This window comes from Gouania willdenowi, chromosome 6, assembly GCF_900634775.1.
Source record: "Gouania willdenowi chromosome 6, fGouWil2.1, whole genome shotgun sequence".
NCBI lineage: Eukaryota > Metazoa > Chordata > Actinopteri > Blenniiformes > Gobiesocidae > Gouania > Gouania willdenowi.
In genome coordinates, this window is record NC_041049.1 from 4607721 (window position 1) to 4629450 (window position 21730).

Sequence of the window (21730 nt, forward strand, 5' to 3'; positions counted from 1 at the left end):
CAATGTTTCATTTAGAGAAAACTTTATTTTTATTTACAAATGTGAAATCAATCTTCACACAGATCCGACTTTCCACGCCAAACTTCTGGAATCACCTGTAGAGAGGAAAAAAAAAAATGTTAACGTAGCAGATAAAAGTTATTTAAAAAATGACATTTGTTAATTCTAACAATACTTTGAAATAAGGCTGTACTAAGACTGTGAAAACATTTTAAAATACAACAATCACCTAAAACTAGAGGCACATGCATAAAAATTGAAGAAATTTAGATTTTTTTTTCTTTTAGATAAGGTCATAGTTAGACCCTAAAACTAGCCGAAATATGATAAAACACAAACAGTAGGAAGGTAAAAAAAAAAATTAAGATGTGTCTGAAAATCAGAGGTATGGCTATAAATAGTAAGGCTGAAAAATGTGACTATATATGTGTGTGTGTGTAAATATATATATATATATATATATAGAGAGAGAGAGAAAGAAGGCTATAATAGTCCTATTAAGTTAATTTGCAAAAGAAGTTTAAGTAAAATTTAATTTTTTTGGACTAAAAAATTAAGCTGAAATGATCCATTTTATTAAAAAAAATGTCTATAATCGATCACATAAGATTAAAAAAACTTCTATTTTATCATTAATTTCGTAAGGTTATTAAAATAAATGATTTATTTTGAAAAACACTCAAACTGATTGTGGTCGAAGAGTGTTACATTCAGAGCTGGATTTTTTTTTTTTTTTTTTTAAAGATAAGGCCGTAAATAAAACCCTGAAACTAGCCATAATGTAACATATTTAAATTGTAGTGTATGACAAAAAAATAAAAATGTGTCAAATGTGAAAAATCAGAGGTAAGCCTATCGTAAGGCATAAAAAGGGGTGGAATTTGAAAATATATATAAATTCTTTCAGATAAGGCTCAAATTAAACCCTAAAACTAATCCAAATGTGATGAACAGACTTAAACTGAGCTTAAGCTGCAGTAAGATGTAAAAAAGTGTGAAAAGTCTCAAAGTTCCATCATACGTGAGAACCTTTCTTCTCATTCCTCATCATCAGGTGGAATCCCCAGTTCCTCGTCTGTCCAGGCTGACGCATCAGGCCAAGGAAAGTGACCCTACAGCAGGAAAATAACAGTTATTTAATACACTAATAGGTTTGATTTCTGTGTGAGTTTGCCACGATTTCAGTATAAAAACTTATAGGTCAGGCTAATCTATCAGATCTATTAAAACTACTGGAATAAAGATCAACACCTGACGACAGGTTTTAAACTTTCAAAGCATCTTTTAACTGTTTCACGTAGTGTTTCACAAATGTAACGTGAATTGCAAAATTGTGTTGAAAATCTTTTGCTTTTCTTTGTTTCTGATGATATTCTGTTTACATGTTAGAAAAAAATAAAAATGTGATGAATCAGATGTGCATTAGCCTTTAAGGCTAACTATGGTACATTTGCAAAAATGCTTAGTTAATGTAGATTGTCCCTTCAAAATAAATCAACTGATAAAAAAAATCTATTTCATATTTCTAATGAGATGCAAATACTATTCTTTAGGATTCTAGCATGTATATATATATATATATAAACATCTAAGTTGATTAGCTTCATTTTTTGTTGTTTATCAGTTTTAAAAAGGAGGAAATCATACGTTATCACATCAGTTGGAATGATAATAATAATAATGTTGCATTAGTAACTAGGGATGTAACGATTCACTCAACTCCCGTTACTATTCGAGTCACGATAATGGGTTCACAATACGATTCTCTCACGATTTATTTTACATAATGGGACTGTAGACAAATGACTGAAAAATATTCCTTTATTTTTTGGGGGGAGAAAACTATAAAAAAAAACTATATCGTTTTCCTTTTATTTTTCATTGTCAAAAGAATTCCTTGATAAACTATTCAAAACAATGCAATTTAACTAAAAATAAATCTTGAATGAAATAAATAAAGGAATAATACAAATGAAGAAGAAGCCTATTAATTTAAATTCTGGTTCTATAATAAACAATGCAAAACTGCATATTAGTTCTTTTTAAAAGTGCAACTGAAAATGTATTTTGTGCCTTAACAATTGGACTTAAAAAAAAAGTCATTTCACTGTTTTTACGTCAGATATTTGTTTGGACCAGCAGAGGGCGCTGGTAACCCAGTGGTCGGTTGGCATGCAGATATCTTGCAGTGAAGAAGAGATGCTATGCTAGCAGAAAGAGCTAATAGAAAAACGTGACTTTTACAGATATTCACGTAATATTACAGATATTGGTGTTAAAGGGGTAAGGAATCATTTATGAACATGTTTAAAAGTAGAAGGCGGCCAGAAAGAAAGTATTGACAGATTCCGCCCGCTGCCAACACTTCTGGATAGCGCTGGTTAAAAAAAGTACTGCGATTCAATTTTCACAGTATCGATGTGAACCGTGATACCAATGAATCGATTTTTAACTGCCTTACGATTAATCGTTACATCCCTATTAGTAATATATATATATATATATATATATATATATATTTCTGGGTGTTTATGTACTGACAAAAACAGCGTCCGGGTCGTGCCAGAAATGCCACAGGATCCAGAACCACATGGCTCCACTGATCAGCTCTGACTGGAACTTCTGGTTCTTAGTGAGCTGAGGATACTGTCTGTACTGGGGCACAATGTGGGGTTCACCGCCGCTCGCTCTGAACACACACACACAAATTAACAAAACACACACATTAAGACAACATGGCCTTTTATGGTTTCAATTAAAAAATAATTAATTGGAAAATGTAAATAATTAGGAGATTAAACAAAGAAAAACGTCATTTTAAAAAGCTAATTTATCTCAAATTAATTCAATATGACTTTATTTACACATACATCTCACAGCGCTGGGTAATATATCGAGATTCAAGATATATGTAGTTTCCTATTTTGGAGATATAGTAAATGAATTACAATAACGCTATATATTTATAGCTTATTTTGTGTTAAAATACTCACTGCTTTTTCCACTTCTCAGAACAACATGACAAACACAGTTAGATGAATCACTGTCTAAACAAGCCCCATTAAAAAACTCACTCACACGTGCTGTCCCATAGAGGAGAAAAAGACTAAAGTGACACATATTGTGCAGCTGTTTGTTAATAAATGTCCCATTGTGTGTGTGTGTGTTTTTTTTTTTAATATGTGTATTTTGTTGTCCTATGTATTTTTGTTGTTACATTGTGTATTTTTTTTTCTCCTCTTGTGTCAGTTGTCCCTTTTTTATTTTTGTTCTTTTATTTATTTATGTTGTCCCATTTTGCATTTTTTCTCTTTTTGTGTACTTTTGTGTATTTTTGTTGTTCTTTTGCATATTTTTCCAATTGTTTGTAAGTTTTTGTAGGTTATTTTATGTGTTTTTGTTGATCTTTTACATATTTTTCTATTTGCACGTTTTTTTTGTGTGTGTTGTTGTTGTTTTTTTGTGTATTGTTGTTGTCCCGTTGTACATTTTTTTCTCTTTTTGTGTGTATTTTGTTATTCTATTAAGTATTTGTGTTGTTCTTTTGTGTATTTTTCTGTTAATTTGTGTGTTTGAAGTAATTTTTTTTGCTGTTATTTTGTGCATTTACTTAATTGTTTGTGATACATGCACAATTTATCATTATTAATTTACCATTCTTAAAACACTGGGATGTTATTTTAGCCTGTGAAGCATTTTGCATCAGAAAATTTAACCCAGAATTATTTCTGGTAAAACTGTAACTGAATTAAATCTATCGAGATTGGTGTCGTATATCGTCATTTTGAGAAAAAATATTGAGATATTAATTTCGCTCATTAATTTTCTAATATTTGTATTACACTTATTTATACGATATTATGTGATGTATAATGTACTGATTGTCACATATTTATTATTTATTTCAGATATATTTGAATGTGCCTTTCTTTTTTTATGCTTAAGTTCTATAATTTATTTGCTTCATTATTTGTCAAATAATTTGATACTATTATATATTTATTACATTTTCCATCCAATAATAGCTTCTCTTAGACATGTATTGGTATAACTTATGCCACTAATCGATTATCATGTGTTAATAACCTTGTTTGTTTGTATTTTGTAGCCAAGCCTGAAGCTAAGCTAAGCTAACATGCTAACAGACTTACTTTCTGCTCGTTATCCGTCCAGGACCACGTCTGAGCAGCTGAGTCCCGGTCCGGAACAGTCCTCCCATCCTCCCTATGGACGACATGTTGAGTTTGAAGAACCAAACCTCGTCCTGGGACCGTTTTATTCCCTTTATTCACTGTTATATGAGCAAGACGGTGAGACGGTCACCTTCTGCGCTAGTGTGACGCTGACCTCTGAACGGAGCGTGATGACGTCACGACACAGGCTGCGTTGATTGGCCAGGAATAAAATAAAAAAATTAAATTATATTATAAATTATAGGAAATATTATTGATGTATAGATAATTACATATTATATATACATACAAATAGATAAATTGAAAGTTTTGTTTCAACTTTTTTAAACACATTTTAACTGAAATAAATGTATAATAATATTGAAGATCTGTGGCTTCTATTTTAATAATACAAAATTACGATAAATTGTGTCAAAGTAAAGTGTTTAAAATAAACAAGTTGCTTTGGCTTGCAGTGAGAATGAGTTTTTTAAAAAAAAACATAATCACTTAAAAAAATATTTTTTATATATATATATAAAATCAATAATAAAAATAAAAATGTATAATTCTTATATAATAATCATTATAAAAAATTATCATTCTGCAGTTTTCAACCAAAATATTAGTCATTGTATTAGAAAATATTAAGTATAGTTAAAATGTAGAAAGACCTAAAAAAAATTAAAATAAATAAATATACATATTTACGTATTACAAATGTAGACCTCTGTTTTACTTTTTGGCGAAATAGAATTTCTGCATTTAATTAAATACATACTAAAAAGTCAGAAACATAGTTTAGACTTTATCATAATCAGACCCACACCATTTATATATACTTACTTACATCAAATTTTTTTTAAAGTATCTTAAAAACACACATTCATATAAAACATTAAAAACATAATTACCAATACAGTACAATGTCTGTGTTTTAAACAAGTTAGTGAATTGTTTACGGGGCAAATCCATCTGCAGTTACCTGGTTAATCCACTAGATGGAGTCAGAGGTCAAAATACCTTATTAACCCCATTTTAAATCACCTGACATTGTGTTTGAACTTTATTGCACCTTTTTGAAAAAAATATCAAATGGGGATTTAAATGCTTGTGTAACTTTTACTTCCAATGTTGTAGTTTATTAAATGTTTGCACAACAAAAGCTGCAGTTTGTGCATGTTACTTATAATAAACTTCAAAAACGTGGTTTCCTGTAAACTTCAAAATGTTTAAAAGAAAACTATATAAATATTTAAAATGCCCAATAAAAAATTAAAAAAACGGGTCAATCTTAAAATATGTGACCTTGTGGATAAAAAAACAGAATTTAAATTTGTAAAAATGTGTATAGGAAATAATTATGTACAATCAAATGTAAATAAATCGTTTATAGTGTAAAAAAAATGCAACAGGCAAAAACATTTGAATCATTTAATTTTGATCAGATTCAGACATATATATGACATTAAGTACGAGAACACATCCAAACAAATTGCAATTTTGAAAAACATGTAAAATAAATAATTGGGAATACAGCAGGAATTTAATAAAAATATTGATGCTAAAAATTCAAAATAAATACACAGTTGCATCTAAATCATTTTCTGACAACAAACTGCTCTGTGATTTAATTTAATTCGATCTGTATTGACTCTGCCTGGTTTAAATGTTATGGTAATGAAGAAACGTCCTGTCAACCATCGCTATGGGATCATTTTTCAAGGGGAAAGCCTTGCACAAAGGCTTATGGCGGTTGTTATTAAGATAGTGGAAGGTGGTGTGGTTCCCTTAAGATGGATCTCCTGCATAGAAAACAGAGATCCATCATCTACAAACCAGCTTTTCTAACATTTTAGCCCCTATTCATCCTAAAAGTCTATCCTTTCAATCAGAAATTCAACTTTTTTAGTGGGTAAAATACCCCTCATTTATATGACATGTTATGTATGCGTTTGTGGCACATGCGGAATATATATACTATTATTATTGTTGTAGCCATTATGCATAGGCCTACCCTTGAATGAGAATAGTATACAAATACACTTTATGTAAATGCATTTGTAATAGTACATAATAAAAATAATTAATAATTACACTTAAAGAAAAGCGTAGGTTTGTTTCTGTCAAAATAATCATTAAAGATATTATATTGAGACAATCTAAACTCTACCATTACTGGTTGAAAAGGTTTTACATAAAAGGAATCCTGATTTTTAAGATTTCCTAAATCTTTCAGCATTTCTGTAAAATGCGAAATGTTTTCTGACTAACTGCCTTGTTTTAGTGCAAATTATAGCTTGCATTTCTGATTAGCGGAAAGTAAAATAAAACCATTTTGATGACATTTACACAAACTCCCAAATCTACACTCCGATCCATAAAAAAAATCGATAAAAAAGTATGATTTTGACGGTAAAATTGCAGAAAAGTTCGCAAAAAATGGCATCAACGTCATCTTTCCCAGGCACGAAAACAGGAAATGTAGCCGCGGGAGCGCGCACGACGCCGCCCTGAAATATTCACAAGAGGGGAAAACCCTGGACGCCATCTTGATTCCACGGACTTCAGTCCTCATTCGAGACGGAAAGTTGCTTTACGTCATTCGACAGAAATTAATTCCCGCACTTGAGCTGAAGCGTCTCACTATTTAGATTACCGTGTTTTGGACGTGAAGTTCGGCACTATTTCGTGTAGTTTGACCTGTTTCGCTGAGAGCCCTAATGGCGCCTGGTCGCTGAAGCTCTCCAGTTGCGCCTTCCTCCCCTCGTAGCTCAAACCCCGCCCACAAATACTCAGAACCTGACGTCACCGCTAACCAACCGTCGCCCAGGGGAGGAAAAAAATGGAAAAAAACGTCACTTTTACCAGCAGGATTAAGGACAAATGTGAATTCCCTGCTACCGAACACAAAAAAATACAGCACGTAGGCCTCTTCACACGCTGCGAATGGAGTATCCGCTCATAAAAAAAGCACTCGAACAGAGATTTGAACGTCCTTTTCAGCCTCCGTCCTACAGTTTCCAACGAGCTGCTCGGAACAGAAACGTTGGTGCTGCGTTCCAGCGGCAGTGCGCATGCGCACGGGGTTGCGGTTTTGGGGTGGGGGAGGGTCGATGATGGAAGCCATGAAAACTACAGTGGAAACACAAGGAATGCTGAATATTATCAAAGGGACGCTGTGCACCCAGATTATACTAGAATTCTAATAACAAACAAACGTGTAAACATCTGAATAAAAATAATAAAGGCCAAAAATCCTCACATTGTTTGCTTGAGGTAGTGATGTAAAGTCTAAAACTCACCAGATGGTTAAGAAAATCAATGTATTTGTTTATTAATATTACCCTTGTAGTTGTAGTCAGGTTTACACTATGTAAATATTGTATTGTGTAAATATATACACATATGCTCTCATTATGCTGTTATTTTTTATAATAACATAATGTAATAGAAATCTTTGTATTTGTTTATTAATATTACGCCAGTAGTTGTAGTTAGGCTTACACTATGTAAATATTGTATTATGTGTAAATATATACACATATTCTTTATAATAACAATGTAATAAAACAGGACATCTATGTATTTGTTTATTAATATTACCCCAGCAGTTGTAGTTAGGCTTACACTATGTAAATATGGTATCATGCAAATATATATATATATATATATATATATATATATATATATATATATATATATATATTCATATATGCATCAATTTTATATAGTGCTTTTTTGGACACTCAAAGTCGCTTTACAGAATTAAGGGAATATTCTTTCACTCCACACTTAGTGGTGGTAAACTATTATTGTAGCCACAGCTGCCCTGGGGCAGACTGACAGAAGCGAGGCTGCCAAAGTGCACCATCAGCCCCTCCGACCACCACCAACACTCACTCACACACTACATTCATACTAGGCCACTGGAGTGACTGTCCCCCACTGTGTGTGTGTGTGTATATATATATATATATATTCAGCTTTTATATTTGAAATACTGTCACATCTTCATTGCGCTCCTTTTCCATTATGGCACACATTGGCTCTTTGAATATTTCACCTTCCTGACTGACAGGTTTACAAGCATTTAAAATGTCTTATTCTTATTTTTTGTGTGCATGTTTAAAATGATGGCTTAACTTGCGTCTATAAATTGCCCATTACCCTATTGTGATGGTTTTGTGTATCCGCTTTGATTAAGTGAAATGTATCCTGTCTAATTTAACGTTATAAACATGTTTCATGAACACCCATTTATGATGGAACTATCTTTACACTGTTTTTGATTCCATGTCTGTTATTCCAAAATAATTGTGACTGTCTCCTGGTTTTTATCCCTTCATAATATCAGTTTAATAAACCAAATGCTAATCTTGTATAAGAGGTTACATAACTGTCCAGCTCTCTCCTCTTCTTGGTTAGGATTTGGGAGCTTGATTTTTATCAAGCCACCATCAGGAATAAATGGCAGGGGTTTTTTTTTTTTTTGTGTGTGAAATTTGTCAGCTTTGTGTGACTTTGATCCCAACATAATGTGTAATAATATATAGATACTTTTTTTTTTTTTTACAACACAACTCTCAGAAAAACCACGAAATTATAAAATTCTATCAATTTAGAAAAAATGTTGCAAATAAAAGTAATTTAATTTTAAACACACCGTTGAAATCAATGATTTAACAATGTGTTGTTGTTTTTTTCACTATTTTCTTTCAATTAAAAATAAAAACAAACAAACAATATTGGCAGATAAGTGCATCAACAATATATCACATCAAACCATGAAATTTAAGAAAATAGGAAAACACAACCATTTCTGGGGAGGGAAAACTAATTTTATGATCACTGTTTATGAAATCCGCGGCAAAAGAAATTCTGATAATAAAACGTCATTTGAGATGAAGTAATTAAAAAGAGGTCTATTTAAATATTACTAGATTTCCATTTCTAATAAACCTAAATCAAAATACGATAATTAATGAAGTAGGCTTTAGTAAAAGTACAATAGTACAGTATTGGGCAGTAAGAATATGAATTGATCAGTTTAATCCGGAGCTAACGAAAGAAATAGAAAGCGTAGAGAAGGCGTGAACGCGCCCTAAGCGCAATCATGTGGTCCCTGTTACACCGGGTGTGTAACCCCGCAGCCTGTGGGGGTGGAGCCGGGGTTTAGTGACGTAAGGAGTGGGTAGGGGGCGGGGCCTTAGCAGTCCTGGCAGGGCCGCCATTTTTACACTGAGAGCAAAGACTGGGTCTGAGGGTCTAATTTCTACCAAGTCTCCACAGACCGGGGCTCATCGATAACGGTTCCCCACAGACCCTCTTTTGGCCGCTATCAGACGGAGGTGAGGGCCTTCCACCGCGGACAGCTCGCCCCAGAGGACCCGCTAGAGCACAGCCTTGCTCTGGATCCGCAGTGTGTGGACACAAGTATTGTTTTGGTTGTGGAAGGTGTGTGGAAAACGACGGGGGAGTCAGCCTGATTCCCACAGCCGCTCCTCGGACACCACAGAGTGGACTTGAACCGGTAAGAGCCCTTTCGGTGCCCGCACCGAACTCCGAACCGAGACGAAGTCAGTTTGTTGGCTTTGGTTAGCTCATCATGCTGTGGCTAACTGTAGCATCCGAGAGGAAACCTGCACCGTTACATTGAACTCTACTGCAGCTCCCTCTGTTTTCACTCTATTTCTGTTTCATTATTAAACTTTAAATTGGTTCAAGTATGTGTCAGCCTGCTGAGTGCAGCCCTCACAGACAGATAATGCTAACGCATGCTATTAGCACCTCCATTAGCTTCTCTTAGCCTAAACAAACTGCTTCGACTTCACGCTACGCTACAAAGTAAATGGTGAAACATGAGTGGTTGTTCATAGTGTTCAAACAGCTCGTTTAAATAAGGTCAAAGTGGGCTAGCGGCACAATTGTCGGAGGTAATGTAATGCTGGTCAACGTTAAGTCAACAACACAGAGCAGTGAGCTCTGCAGGGAGGGGGTCCAAAAATAAATAAAAATCTAATTTTTACTCAAAATGTGCTCATTTGACCCTCGCCTTTTCCTCTTTGTTAATTTAAAAAAAATAAATCTGTACTGAATTCAAAATCGTCTGAAATCAACTAAACGCCTGTAGAAGCCAACCCCCAGTCTCCCCGTGTCTGACTGTAGCCTTAAAAAAAAAAAAAACCTATGAAACGCATAAAAATCAACCTAATCTCTTGTAAACTATCACCAGGGGCGTTATTTACAGCATAGTGTGTATTGAAATCCCCGGGCTTTCTCTGTGCGGTGTTCAGGTGGATGTCGAGCCTGACACAGTGACACTGCGGGCCATGTTGCGCAGAGTTTCATCCGCTTTTGTGTAAATAATGTGACCTAATACAACGCAACCCGCTTATTTCCCCCCGTACGTTCACACTGGAGCGAGTGTATCGCCCCTGGTTCTTTGTATATATGCGCTTGTTCTGGGTTTAGTGCGAACCACACCGTCCCCAGCGTAAAAACAGTGAATTAAGCATGAGGGAATCATCTGTTTTAGTAGCTCTTAAGTGTCCCCCCCACTCCCCTTGATGTGCTGCTCTCATCTCCTCCATAGTTTTATTTCACCATATATTCAACAGAACACTAATAACTATATGCTCTGCGTTCGTCCAAGAACCAGTCCATCCTTACAAGGCCCTTCGGGGCAGTGATAACCCTTTATATAGGCAGGGGGGTCATATACAAACTGTCTCCCTGAGGATTTTTTTTAGCAAGTTTTGAGTCCCAAGTGGTCTTTTAAATGCAGATTTGTGACATAATGCTACATTTAAAGCATTGAGGAACATGTTGAAATAGGTGCGAACACAATTGCTGTGAGTTAAGTTTGGCAATGTCAACGAGCATTAATACAATAAATCTAGGATACATACTCTATACTTCCATGGTATAGGGTTAAATGTTTACTTTTTTTTTTTAATAAGAAGTTGTCTCTCTTGTGATATTAGGAGTATTTCCTAGACAGTTAAGATTTGGTTGTCTTTGAAAATATGAGAAACCGTTGTAGTATAATTTGAGTTCCAGTTTAGATATTGTAGACTGAAGATTGAACCATAAACTCTGCATTTCCTTTCACATTCATGCAGTGATTCCTTTACAATGAAAACAAACCTTGTTTTCATTGTAAAGGAAACAACAAACCTTGTTTTCAATGTCACAAATACATTTAATTACATGAGCAGCTCTAGACAGAATCAATGCTACATTGACAAATTCATCCTATAAGTCAACATTCATCTTTACCTTTGTTAGGAACCACTACATTTAATAACTGGGATTGTCAAGATGTATCATTCAGACTGGAATGAAAACATTCTCTATCTGCTGTTTGTGTGTACACTGTACAACTACTCATTTGGTTGGACGCAGTTAAATGTAGCAGAACTTCCTGGGCATTAAATCAAACAATTCAGAGTCAACAGCAGTAAAAAGGGATTACTGCTTATTTGACTGCTAGTTTAGGGTTTGAGAATCATTACTACACACATCTGGGATTTGTACCTTGATGGTGTGATGACTGTTTTAGGTGGAGGTGAGAGCAGCTTTGAGGTGGACATTACAGTGCCACGACACAATAGATAGAGGTCAATGCATGATGAAGAGACGCATGGGCTAAAGGCTGATGTAGTAAAAATTCAGTGTTCCACACAACTGGTTGGAGATCGGGTTCTTGCCTTGGTTTGTAACGTCATTAGTGGTTCAGGACCAGGGTGGACCGGGTTCAAGTGCTGCAGGCGTGGGGGAGGGGACGATCCGCACTGGACCAACGCTGTTTCCTCCATACCTCAGTCTGTGTGTGTTTAATTTTTTACACAATCACAGGCATTTAACGTGTGTGATTTGACGCGACATGGTCTGTTTCGATTATAGGCATTTCTTTGTCGGTTTACGTGCTAATATAATGCATCGTGTGTAATTGGTGTGATTGTGATAGAGCAGCGGTGTCTGATCGGGCTAAACTGCTCACCCAGGCCTCGTTAATCCACTGCTCTGTTAAGTAGCTCATCCTGTTAGCCGCTAGCTGTTAGCTTCGGTGGTTTTTGCTTTTATTATTATCAAGTTTAAACGTCAAAATTATCAAAGTCGCCATTTCTACCCAGGTCACGTTCAATGTGTCGACCTGGCCTCACAAATGGAGCGTTAGCGTTACGTTTTAAAACAGGCTAACGTTAGCCGCTTAGCTCCGTCTGCCGCCGCCGACATCCACACAAATCCTCCCGGTAACAACACGGAGACTGTACCGAGTCATACTGGAGGTGGAGGAGTGTGTGACAGAGGCACTGAGTGCTCGCTTTGTGGGGGTTTCTTCCCGTTAGAGGCTCTCCGGGCTACACGGCTGTCTCTCTCCGTCCCCAGAAAAGGCGCTTTTGAAAATGGCGACCGCAGCGGATTCTGTGTGTGAACAACAGCTCGGAGCCTCCACACCCCTACCGGCCGGACTGACTGCTTTAACTGCAGCCACAGCCCCCACACACTAACACACAATAACCAGGGCTGATTTAGTGAGCCACCACAATGCGTCACAGCTCACTTTTCAAGCTCATGTGTGATACAGTGGATCTAATCACAGATTATCAACACTAAAGCACATGTAATATCATTAAGCCTCTGCTTCCTGGCCTTTTCTTTTTTTTCCCTCATGTATTCCCTGAGCATTTGTGTAATACCTTACCGTTTGTCCTAACCATAACATCAGTCCCCTGTTTATTGTGTATATGCATCATGTCCTGTGCCTAGATCAACACCAAATGGATATTTAAGCCATTCATGTTTTTATTTCTGAGGTTTTTAACCATTTTACAGTTGTATAACCTCTAGATGTTCACAAACAAAACATTGGCTGTGGTCGAAATGTCTCACTCCGTACTATGCACTACAAACTTGACGAGTAAACGCTGTCTACTATATACTATTAGTATGATCAGGATGACGACCGTTCCCACTGATGCCCAACATGCATTTGGAATCTACGATGACAAAAACCTGAATCATACTGAGGCTAAATATCTCTGTTGATCCTCCTCCAGTTCTGAAAACTTTTTAAACAAGAAAGTGACCAAATATAACCAACATGTGCTCATTTGATCCATAAAACCCCTGTAAACGCATTACATGCTGACATTTCAGAGATTTTCAGAGACCCTCCATTGTGCTACGGACCAAACTTCTGGGTAACTTCAGAACAAGAGCCCTACTTACAAAAGAGTTAAAAACTGATGGAAGACAAGAAGAGATACTTTTGTTTTGAAAAGAGGATGTTTGATTTTTAGCTTGAAGCCGGACCCAGGACCATTTTACATTCCGCTCACAATGCATCATGGGGTGGATGAGTATGACTAGCATGCTCACTGTGCATAATTAAAACAATATCCACAAATTTCATACGCAATCTTTTCATACTATCTAATGTGTAAACGACTACATATGCGATTTCAAACACAGCCATTGTATGTTCTCCTTAAGTATGCGTAGTGCGTTCAAAGCCTAAAATCTGTCCCACAAAAAGATTTAGCTAAAAAACAAAAGTTAAATAAAATAAAGTGAAATGCCAGGCATTTAAGCGAGTGATTTGCATTTTAATTGATTGTAGTCATTATTTACATTAATATGTAATAAAATGGCACAATCAATGGTTACAAAAACAGTTTCGATCTGGCCTGAAAAAATGGGCCTTGTGACTCTGAACTAAAATGCATTTGTCACCTCGACCTTGATGCGACTTACCTTGGTAAACGATTTTAATGCAAAAACTAAAATACATAATTAAAACAAAGAATATGTGTGGTTTGTTTTTGTTTTAATAATATGAACACACTTAGCTGCCTGCACATTGTCACGAAAGCTGTCCTATAAACAGTGAACACAATTACCATTTACTGTTTATGGTATTTGGTCAAGTTAATAGCAATCAACCAGACCTGCTCCAAGTTTTTATCTTTACGTTCAGCTGTATTTATAAATCCTGTCATGTATATTGTGAACAATAGACATGCTCTTTTCTTCCCTTTTCCCTGACGTGTGTAGAATGGACCTTGAAAGGTGAATGATAATGATGTAGATTTGATGTTTACAGAAACCAGTAAAAAAGACTAAGAACACCAGCTCATGTAAACACAGTTTGGACCTAAATGCTGAAGTTTTTTAGGCTAAGATTTTAGTGGGAACTTACAAGACTGAATTGGTGAATAATTAACACCAACAATGATATTGTGGAGTGAAGCGCATTAAACGGTGCTGCCATGGTTGTGTTTTTCAGCTGAGTCTCACAGCTGTCTGTTCCTCTGCTTTACCCGGTGGGATGAACTTTGGGGCTTTGTCCAGCTCCAATGTTTACAATGAAGAAAAGCAGAAAAAAGATAGTTTTAAACTTTGCTGAGGCCTAAAACCACATCTGTAAAGGTTTTTGTAAGAGTAAAACATATATAAATCACAGGAAATAAGTCGTATTAATGCGTTTATTGTCGTCAGTTGTTTCATTGTTAATAAATCCTCGGGGAAAAACACGTCAGTTTATGTATCCAAAGTGTCGTCGCTGACTAATCAGATCCAACCTGTGACCATCTTCCTTTGACTATAAATGATTTTAATGGTAAACGGCATAGGAGCTGGTCTGTAGAGGGTTTATTTGTAGCAAAGACTAATTAGCCACATTAGGACCATCACCACACAGTGCAGAAATTCCCAGGCCATCTGGCTCGCCCTTGTAAAAGTAGCAGAGAACTCTGTTTAAATACTGACTCACATAGCCCAAGCTGAACAGGTAGCGCTAAATACCTGACCATCTCTCCCAGTGCCTGGTAGCTGTTTGTAAGTGGCCACGTTTACATGGGAGCTTTAATTCCTCTTTAAAGCAGAATAAAAGTTAATTCCTCTTTAACCTAACCTAAACACATAATTCCTTATGCTAATTTAATTCCGAATTAAACTTAAATATGAATTTAGTGGCTGGTTTATTCCGAATTAAATAATTCCTCTTTCTTGTAAACACTTGATTCTGCTTCAAGATCATTTCGGTCGTTCTGCGCATGTGCGACTTGCTGCGATGATGTGCTGGTGACGACATAATACAAGATGGCGGCGGCCCGGACTAGAGCCGGCACCATTTATTAAGAGCCTTAAAAGACATGGATATAATGAAAAGAGTGGATGGACGGAGGCAAAAACATGCTATAGTTGCACGATACCCACGGTGCCAAATTGTAACGGTTCCTACTATACTAGAAATTCTACACGACGCTACTACCGTGGATTACGATACCACCGGTGCCAGTTTCCGCTACATAACGGCTGCCTCTACTCTCCTCCCGGCTTATCACTGCACAGTCTAAGCTCCGCACGCTGGGTCCGCCTGTCTGTAGCTGAGTGGCTGTTTGTGTGTTTCTGACGGCAGAAATAACTCCATGAAGACAGCTCCGCTTCGACAGAAACTCGCTTCAAAACAAACAAGAAGCTAAATTTCTGTCTCGCCTGGACGCGTGCACAGCTTACAAACACAAGACAACACATGGCAGAAGCACCGGGCCCGAGCGGCCAGTCTGTCGCGGCGGCGTCGTTGTCAGTGGCGTCACTAATTTTGCTCAAAAAACCAAACTCCTCAAGTCCCATTTGGAACTATTTTGGCTTTAAACGAGGCAGAGACGGTTAAGCAATAGGAGATCCACTGTGCAGGCGCTGTCACCAGCTATAGGAGGGAACACTATTTTTTTGTTTTTCCGCACGGACTCAGAGCGATCTTTTTTTATTTATTTTTTTATTTACAGAGATATTTACAATGTACAAACATTAATTACAAATTATATACATACAAAGGAGGGATCACATCCAATCTCATAAAACACCAGTGACGTCACCCAGAAAATGCATACAAATATAGTTTTCACAAGGAATCAGTTCTTGTTTATTGTATTTTATTCTCTATGGTTTAATATGTTGGAGAAGAAGCATTATTGTCTGATAGTTTTTTTTTTTTTTTTTAAAGACTTGAATTTGTTATCTAAGTTGATTTATATTCGTTAAACATGAATTAATTTGCAAAGAAAACTGAATGATTTTTATATAAATTTTAACTTCATTTATTAGTTTGTTTATTGTGTGTGTGTATGTATATATATATATATATATATATATATATATATATATAGTTGAAACATTCCCTTTTCTGCACAATAACATGGATTATTCTTATCTTTGATACATGGATTAAGTAAATAGATCCAATGATGGGTATCTTGCGTGCACTGCGCCCCTGTTTGTGCTTCACTTTTACTTGTTACCCGTGAGCAGATCTGATGTTGACATTAACGGTTGTTTGTTAATAAAATCAGTGTTTACCACTAAAGCAAACATACATGTCATTTCTTTGAGAGAAAAAAAATTGTTTTTCACTGTTGGGTTGGACTCGGAAGAAAAAATGCGCCCCGATCCGCACTCTAACTGTGACACGGTTATTTATTTACTCTCCATTCATGTTAACTGCAAGACCTGTGCACATGCCTCTGCGTACATCTGAAGAAGCAAACAGTAGATTAGTCCACTGTGCTTGTCTCCAAGTTGTCTTTTTGTCGTTCTTTTTTATTTCCAGGTTATTGGGACGACTCTCCAAGCCATCGTGAATGCGCACTAGTGTCATTTGACTCCACATTTGTAGAACTAGGCAGGAAAATCAGATTCTGAAAAGCAGTACAAAATGTATCACACAATCTTTTCAAGGCAATAGATAGAAATTTGTGTTGACTCATTATTTGGTTTCGAGCGCTTCATCACCCATTAGCATTAAAAAAATGAATGTTTATTTTTCTCAAATCCTACACTATTCTCCTTTAAGTATATAGTATTGTTTAGTATCGGGATATATTGCACAGTGACATGCAAATTGTGTATCGTATTGTCATGGCAATCCACACCCCTAAAACAGACGGAGATGCACCAAAGCTTAAAAAGGCCAAAAACTGAAAGCAAGTTATACTTTTCTTTCTGTTTCTTTAATAGTCTAACATAAGTAGTGTTTGTGTAATTGACGTATTGATCAGGCAGATAAACTTCACACACACTCTACAGCTTCCTCTGACTTGACTTTAGTTTTCAGCTCTTCCGTCTCCAGACGTCTCGCGCTGCCTTCAGAATCAGTCACTCCTCTGTGCCAGTGCACCGTGTCTTTATCACACGGGACTAAGCTGCAGAGCAGTGGTCTCTGGTGGTCCCAGACACCCCCACCCCCCAGAGGACTGTAGACAAAAGCCGCCCTGGCTCACAGTCACATTGGCGTCCCAGCTGGGGCTCAGGTGACCTGTTTTTGTGCTGCTAGCTGGGCCGTAACAGATCCCTGACTGACAGGTGGCTACAGCTTCCTGTTCCTGTTGCTGCTGCTGCTGCAGCTTCACTTTGGTTACAGACAGCAGCACTTATGGATCACAGCCCAGAAACAGGGGTGGGGGGTGTGTCATTGATGCTGCTGATGTAACCACGCCACGATCACGGCGTCACATTGATCGCTGGTCTATTGGGACCTGCTTTCTGCTGAGTCACTGTTCTTTTTTTTAATCTGCAGGGGTGTCAAACTCATTTTAGTTCAGGGGCCAAATACAGATCAGTTTGAGCTTAAGTGGGCCACAGATTTTAGATTTTTGCACTTCCATTGTGAATTTGGAGAAACTTTGTGGAATAATTTGAAAAAAATTTGCCAAATTTTGGAAAACTTGAGATTTCTTTCAACAATTAGAGATTAAAAAATACTTCCTTTTTGTGATATAAAAACTGGAAAACTAAACTTTGCAGATATTATGGATTTTAATAGAATTTTAGTGTCTGGAAGGGCTGAGATCTCTACAACTGAATAATTTGGTCATTTACAAAATGTTTCATGTTTTTTTTTTCTACCAATTTTACATTCTGATTTTGATGCTCTAAAGGGCTGGATTTTGCCCCCAGGCCTTGAGTTTGACGTGTGTTTTTATCACACACAGACAGCTCATATTTTTAGTTAGCTGTACATTGAGCCTGTAATTACGTACACGCTGCATGTGTTTCCTGCTGTTTTTAGTCTTTAATCAGGATGACACTGCATCTAACATGGGTTTCACTATAACAAATGCAGACGGTGGCTTTGTTTGACATTCTGAGAGTTGATATGCAGAACAAAGTAGCCTCAATGAGTACTTTTTTGAGTATATTTCTAAATCAGTATTTTTTCTTGTACTTAGGTACATTTTAAAAGATGTAAAGTAATTTGTTACATTTCTACTGAGTCAATCATTTAAAAAAAAAAAAAAGGCCCCTTAAACCACAGTACTGTACAGATTTTCAGTCAGCAGTTTATGAATTAAGGCACATTGAACATAATCCATATGTTCTTTGTCGTGCCATTTCTGATCAACGCTACTTTCTTTAGTTCAGGTTGTTGTTTATTATGTTGTTACCCACATGGCACATTTTGCGTGGCACTGTTTTAGAGTTGTAGCTATACTTAGAGCCTAAGAATAATTTTTTTTATTTTGTATTAAATTCATTGGTGTAATTTCATTTAAAAAAAAGAATTGTACATTTTGATAAACTTTTTATTTCATACAGATGCCTTTGTGGAAAATACATTAAGTTTCAATTGTGCAAGATTTGGTCTCATCATTTTTCGGTTTATACATGAGATGTTTACTGTATGCAAGAGAACCGTGGCAAGATTTATTACCAAAAATGAATGTGGGGGAAAGTAACTAGTAACTTTTACTTTCAGTAGCGAGTACTATTTAATTGATTCATTTTTTTTACTTTTACTTGAGTATTTTATGTGTGATTTACTTGTGCTTGAGTACAATTTTCATAAAGTAACAGTACTTCTACTTGAGTAGGATTTAACAGTACTCTTACACCTCTGTTGATATGATATTAAAACTGGAGGAGTTGGTTGTATTTGACTATAAGAGTCTGATCTGTGGGTTTATAAGCAGCAGCAGCAGCAGTGAGAGGGAGATGGAGATATGGAGCCCTGGGGGTTTCTCTGAATACAGGAGGGCTGCCCTGGCTCTGGTTCTGGCTCTGCTGCCAGATCCTGTTTCTTCTTCTGTAGACTACGGTACTCTCACCTTCACTGACTAGACTGAAAACAGTTTACAGTGTTAGGGATTTAGTGCCACTTTTCATATTTTTTTGTTGTTGTACTTTCTCAGCAAATCAAAGCATGCACAACTAGTTCATTTTTTTAATTTGACACAAAGTCCTCCACACTCAGCTTTAAGGTTGAGGTCTTACAGGGTGGATTCTGAAGCAGGTAGCTGTTTCATTCTTGAATGACAGTAACGTAACATAAGCCGTCGCTGTAGCAGACTTTATTTACATAGGCTGTAACACAAAGTGGTTTACGTAGTTAAGGAGCACAGTACCACTTGCCTTTAAGACAAACAAACAGCAAAATACCAAAATAATAGTAAAGAAATGAACAAAAATGTGTGTAAGAATTAGAATCCTTTTTATATTTTTTTGTAGTAGCTTTTAAAAAGCAGAGTTAAAACAAAACATAGTGACATAGTAATAATAGTAAAGAAATCAATAAAAATGTGTGTAAGAATCCTAACTACATGGATTATTTTTTAAAATGTAGTGGCTTTTAAAAGCAGAGTTAAAAACAAATCAAAACACAGTGACTTTATTAAACCTTCCAATGTAAATCCTGCCTCATGCTGGCAGTGGCTGATTAGCTTAAGCACGTATAGAATGTTGATGCAGACGGTGTAATTACGTTAGCTGATAAAATGAACACCTTACCCAGTATCAACAACATACTTTTACCTCATTAGCCAAAGGCCGGCAAGTGCTTTTTCCTTTTTTATTGCCCAAAATACATCTTCTGTCTGGGATTTGATTCTTTACACTTTTGTTTATAATCTCTGTATTATTAATAATAATATATTTTATATTTTAACAGGGGAACCAGATTGAGATTGAATTTAATTTGATTTTGGCAGTATTCAGAAAACAAAAAGCAGAACAAACAACTTTTACACACCCCACCCCATCACAAAAACAAAACAAGCTCTCTAGATAATTTGACAAAAAAATAAAATAAAACTAATACTAATATCACTATTTTTACAATACACATTTAATATATATTCCACACAGTTTTTTTATATATATATATATAAAATACAGTTCAGACATACACACACACATATATATTAATACATACAGATGCACTTTTTAATATACACCACTATGCAAATTTCATCAATTGAATTTTAAATAATGTAAAAATATTGAGTGGCAGTATTTAAATTCATAATGTACTCTATCACAATATATACCTTTTATTATGTTTGAGTAGTTGCTTTTCTTTCTTATAAACAATATATGATTTAAAAAGCTTTTTAAAATGGTTTATGTTGCTACTTTGTCTGATTTTTATCCTGTAGCTAGTTCCATAGTTTAACCCTTGCTATAGTTTTATACTCGTCTGTTTCAGAGTTGTTCTGGCATATTGCATCTTAAATTATATTCCCCTTCTCTCTCTAAAAAGTGCATCTTTGCTTGCTTAATGTATCATTTGGACCGTTTTGATTAATAATTTTTGTACAAGTGAGTGCTGTTCAAGGTAGTCGGCTCGGCAGCTCACAGAATAAGTTAGAGTTGATAGACGATGATGAAATGTTCTGAGAATTAAATAACACACATGTAAGTCTTGCCTAAAGCAGTAAGACATCGTGGTTTTGTTTTCCACGTTCCAGCAGCTGGACATTCATCACATCTTTCCGTTGCTCTGTTTACATTTTCCCTTTGTGTTTCTCTCTCACTGTAACATTTACCCTTGCTAGTCCTTGCAGTCAGATGAGGAATTGGGCGTGCAGCTACACATTTCCTATTGTGGCAACGGAAAGTGCTGGGTGGGCGCTCGTATCGATACATGACCTCACCTTCAGAGCGAGGGTGCTGGCAGCCACGGGCTGATTTGTGAAGGATCAGCCAGATGCAGCGTGTCCCACGGTGGGCACCATGGGAATAAAAAAAAGGAAAAAGGAGGCCAGGCCTGCATTCCATCTGGGTCATACTTCCTGTGTGTGTGCATGTGAGTGTGTTTGTCAAAGCTGTTTGGACTTTATCACATTTCATAGCTGAGTCACTGCAGAAAGGCCTGGAGTCGCATCATGGCCGAAGGATTCAGATGCAATCCCTCAATGTGTCCCACTCTCGTCTCCCCTCAGAACAGGCAGAGAAACCTGCAGAGATTCATAATATGTTATGGTTTCATTTATTCAGACAACTGTTCTTCAGGAAATTTACTTTGATCTCCTGACATGTGTCCACTGTCAACCTCCAGTCTTCTTCACAGGCGTATGCTGATCACTTTAATTTGTCCTTCAAATCCAGCAAAGAAGACAGTTGGCAGTGGAAACAAATCAGGAGTTCGAAGTAAAGTTCCTGAGAAACAGTTGTCTGATTAAATGAAATTATAACATATTCATGAAAAAAAATTCCTGAAATTATTACACGGAAGTCATGGGAACATCAATGGGATCAGCAGATGCCTCTGAGGG

The 21730-nt window shown here is 36.3% G+C and overlaps 2 protein-coding genes across 4 annotated transcripts in view; one reads left to right on the plus strand and one right to left on the minus strand.

The window, feature by feature from the left end:
• Positions 1–5: 5 nt before the first annotated feature.
• Positions 6–4363, minus strand: ndufb2 (NADH:ubiquinone oxidoreductase subunit B2). The gene is made up of 4 exons (XM_028449573.1): positions 4152–4363; positions 2542–2689; positions 1022–1112; positions 6–95 (listed from the first exon to the last, which is right to left on the minus strand). The coding sequence occupies exons 1-3, from the start codon at positions 4235–4237 to the stop codon at positions 1038–1040; spliced, it is 309 nt and encodes a 102-aa protein (XP_028305374.1). The 5' UTR covers positions 4238–4363; the 3' UTR covers positions 6–95; positions 1022–1037.
• A 5008-nt stretch (positions 4364–9371) lies between these two features.
• kmt2e (lysine (K)-specific methyltransferase 2E) overlaps positions 9372–21730 on the plus strand; it is a 53416-nt gene continuing 41057 nt past the window's right edge. For all 3 annotated transcript variants that reach the window (XM_028449106.1, XM_028449109.1, XM_028449107.1), the window contains exon 1: positions 9372–9705. The gene's annotated coding sequence lies outside the window, so the exon portion shown is untranslated. The remainder of the gene's footprint in view (positions 9706–21730) is intronic.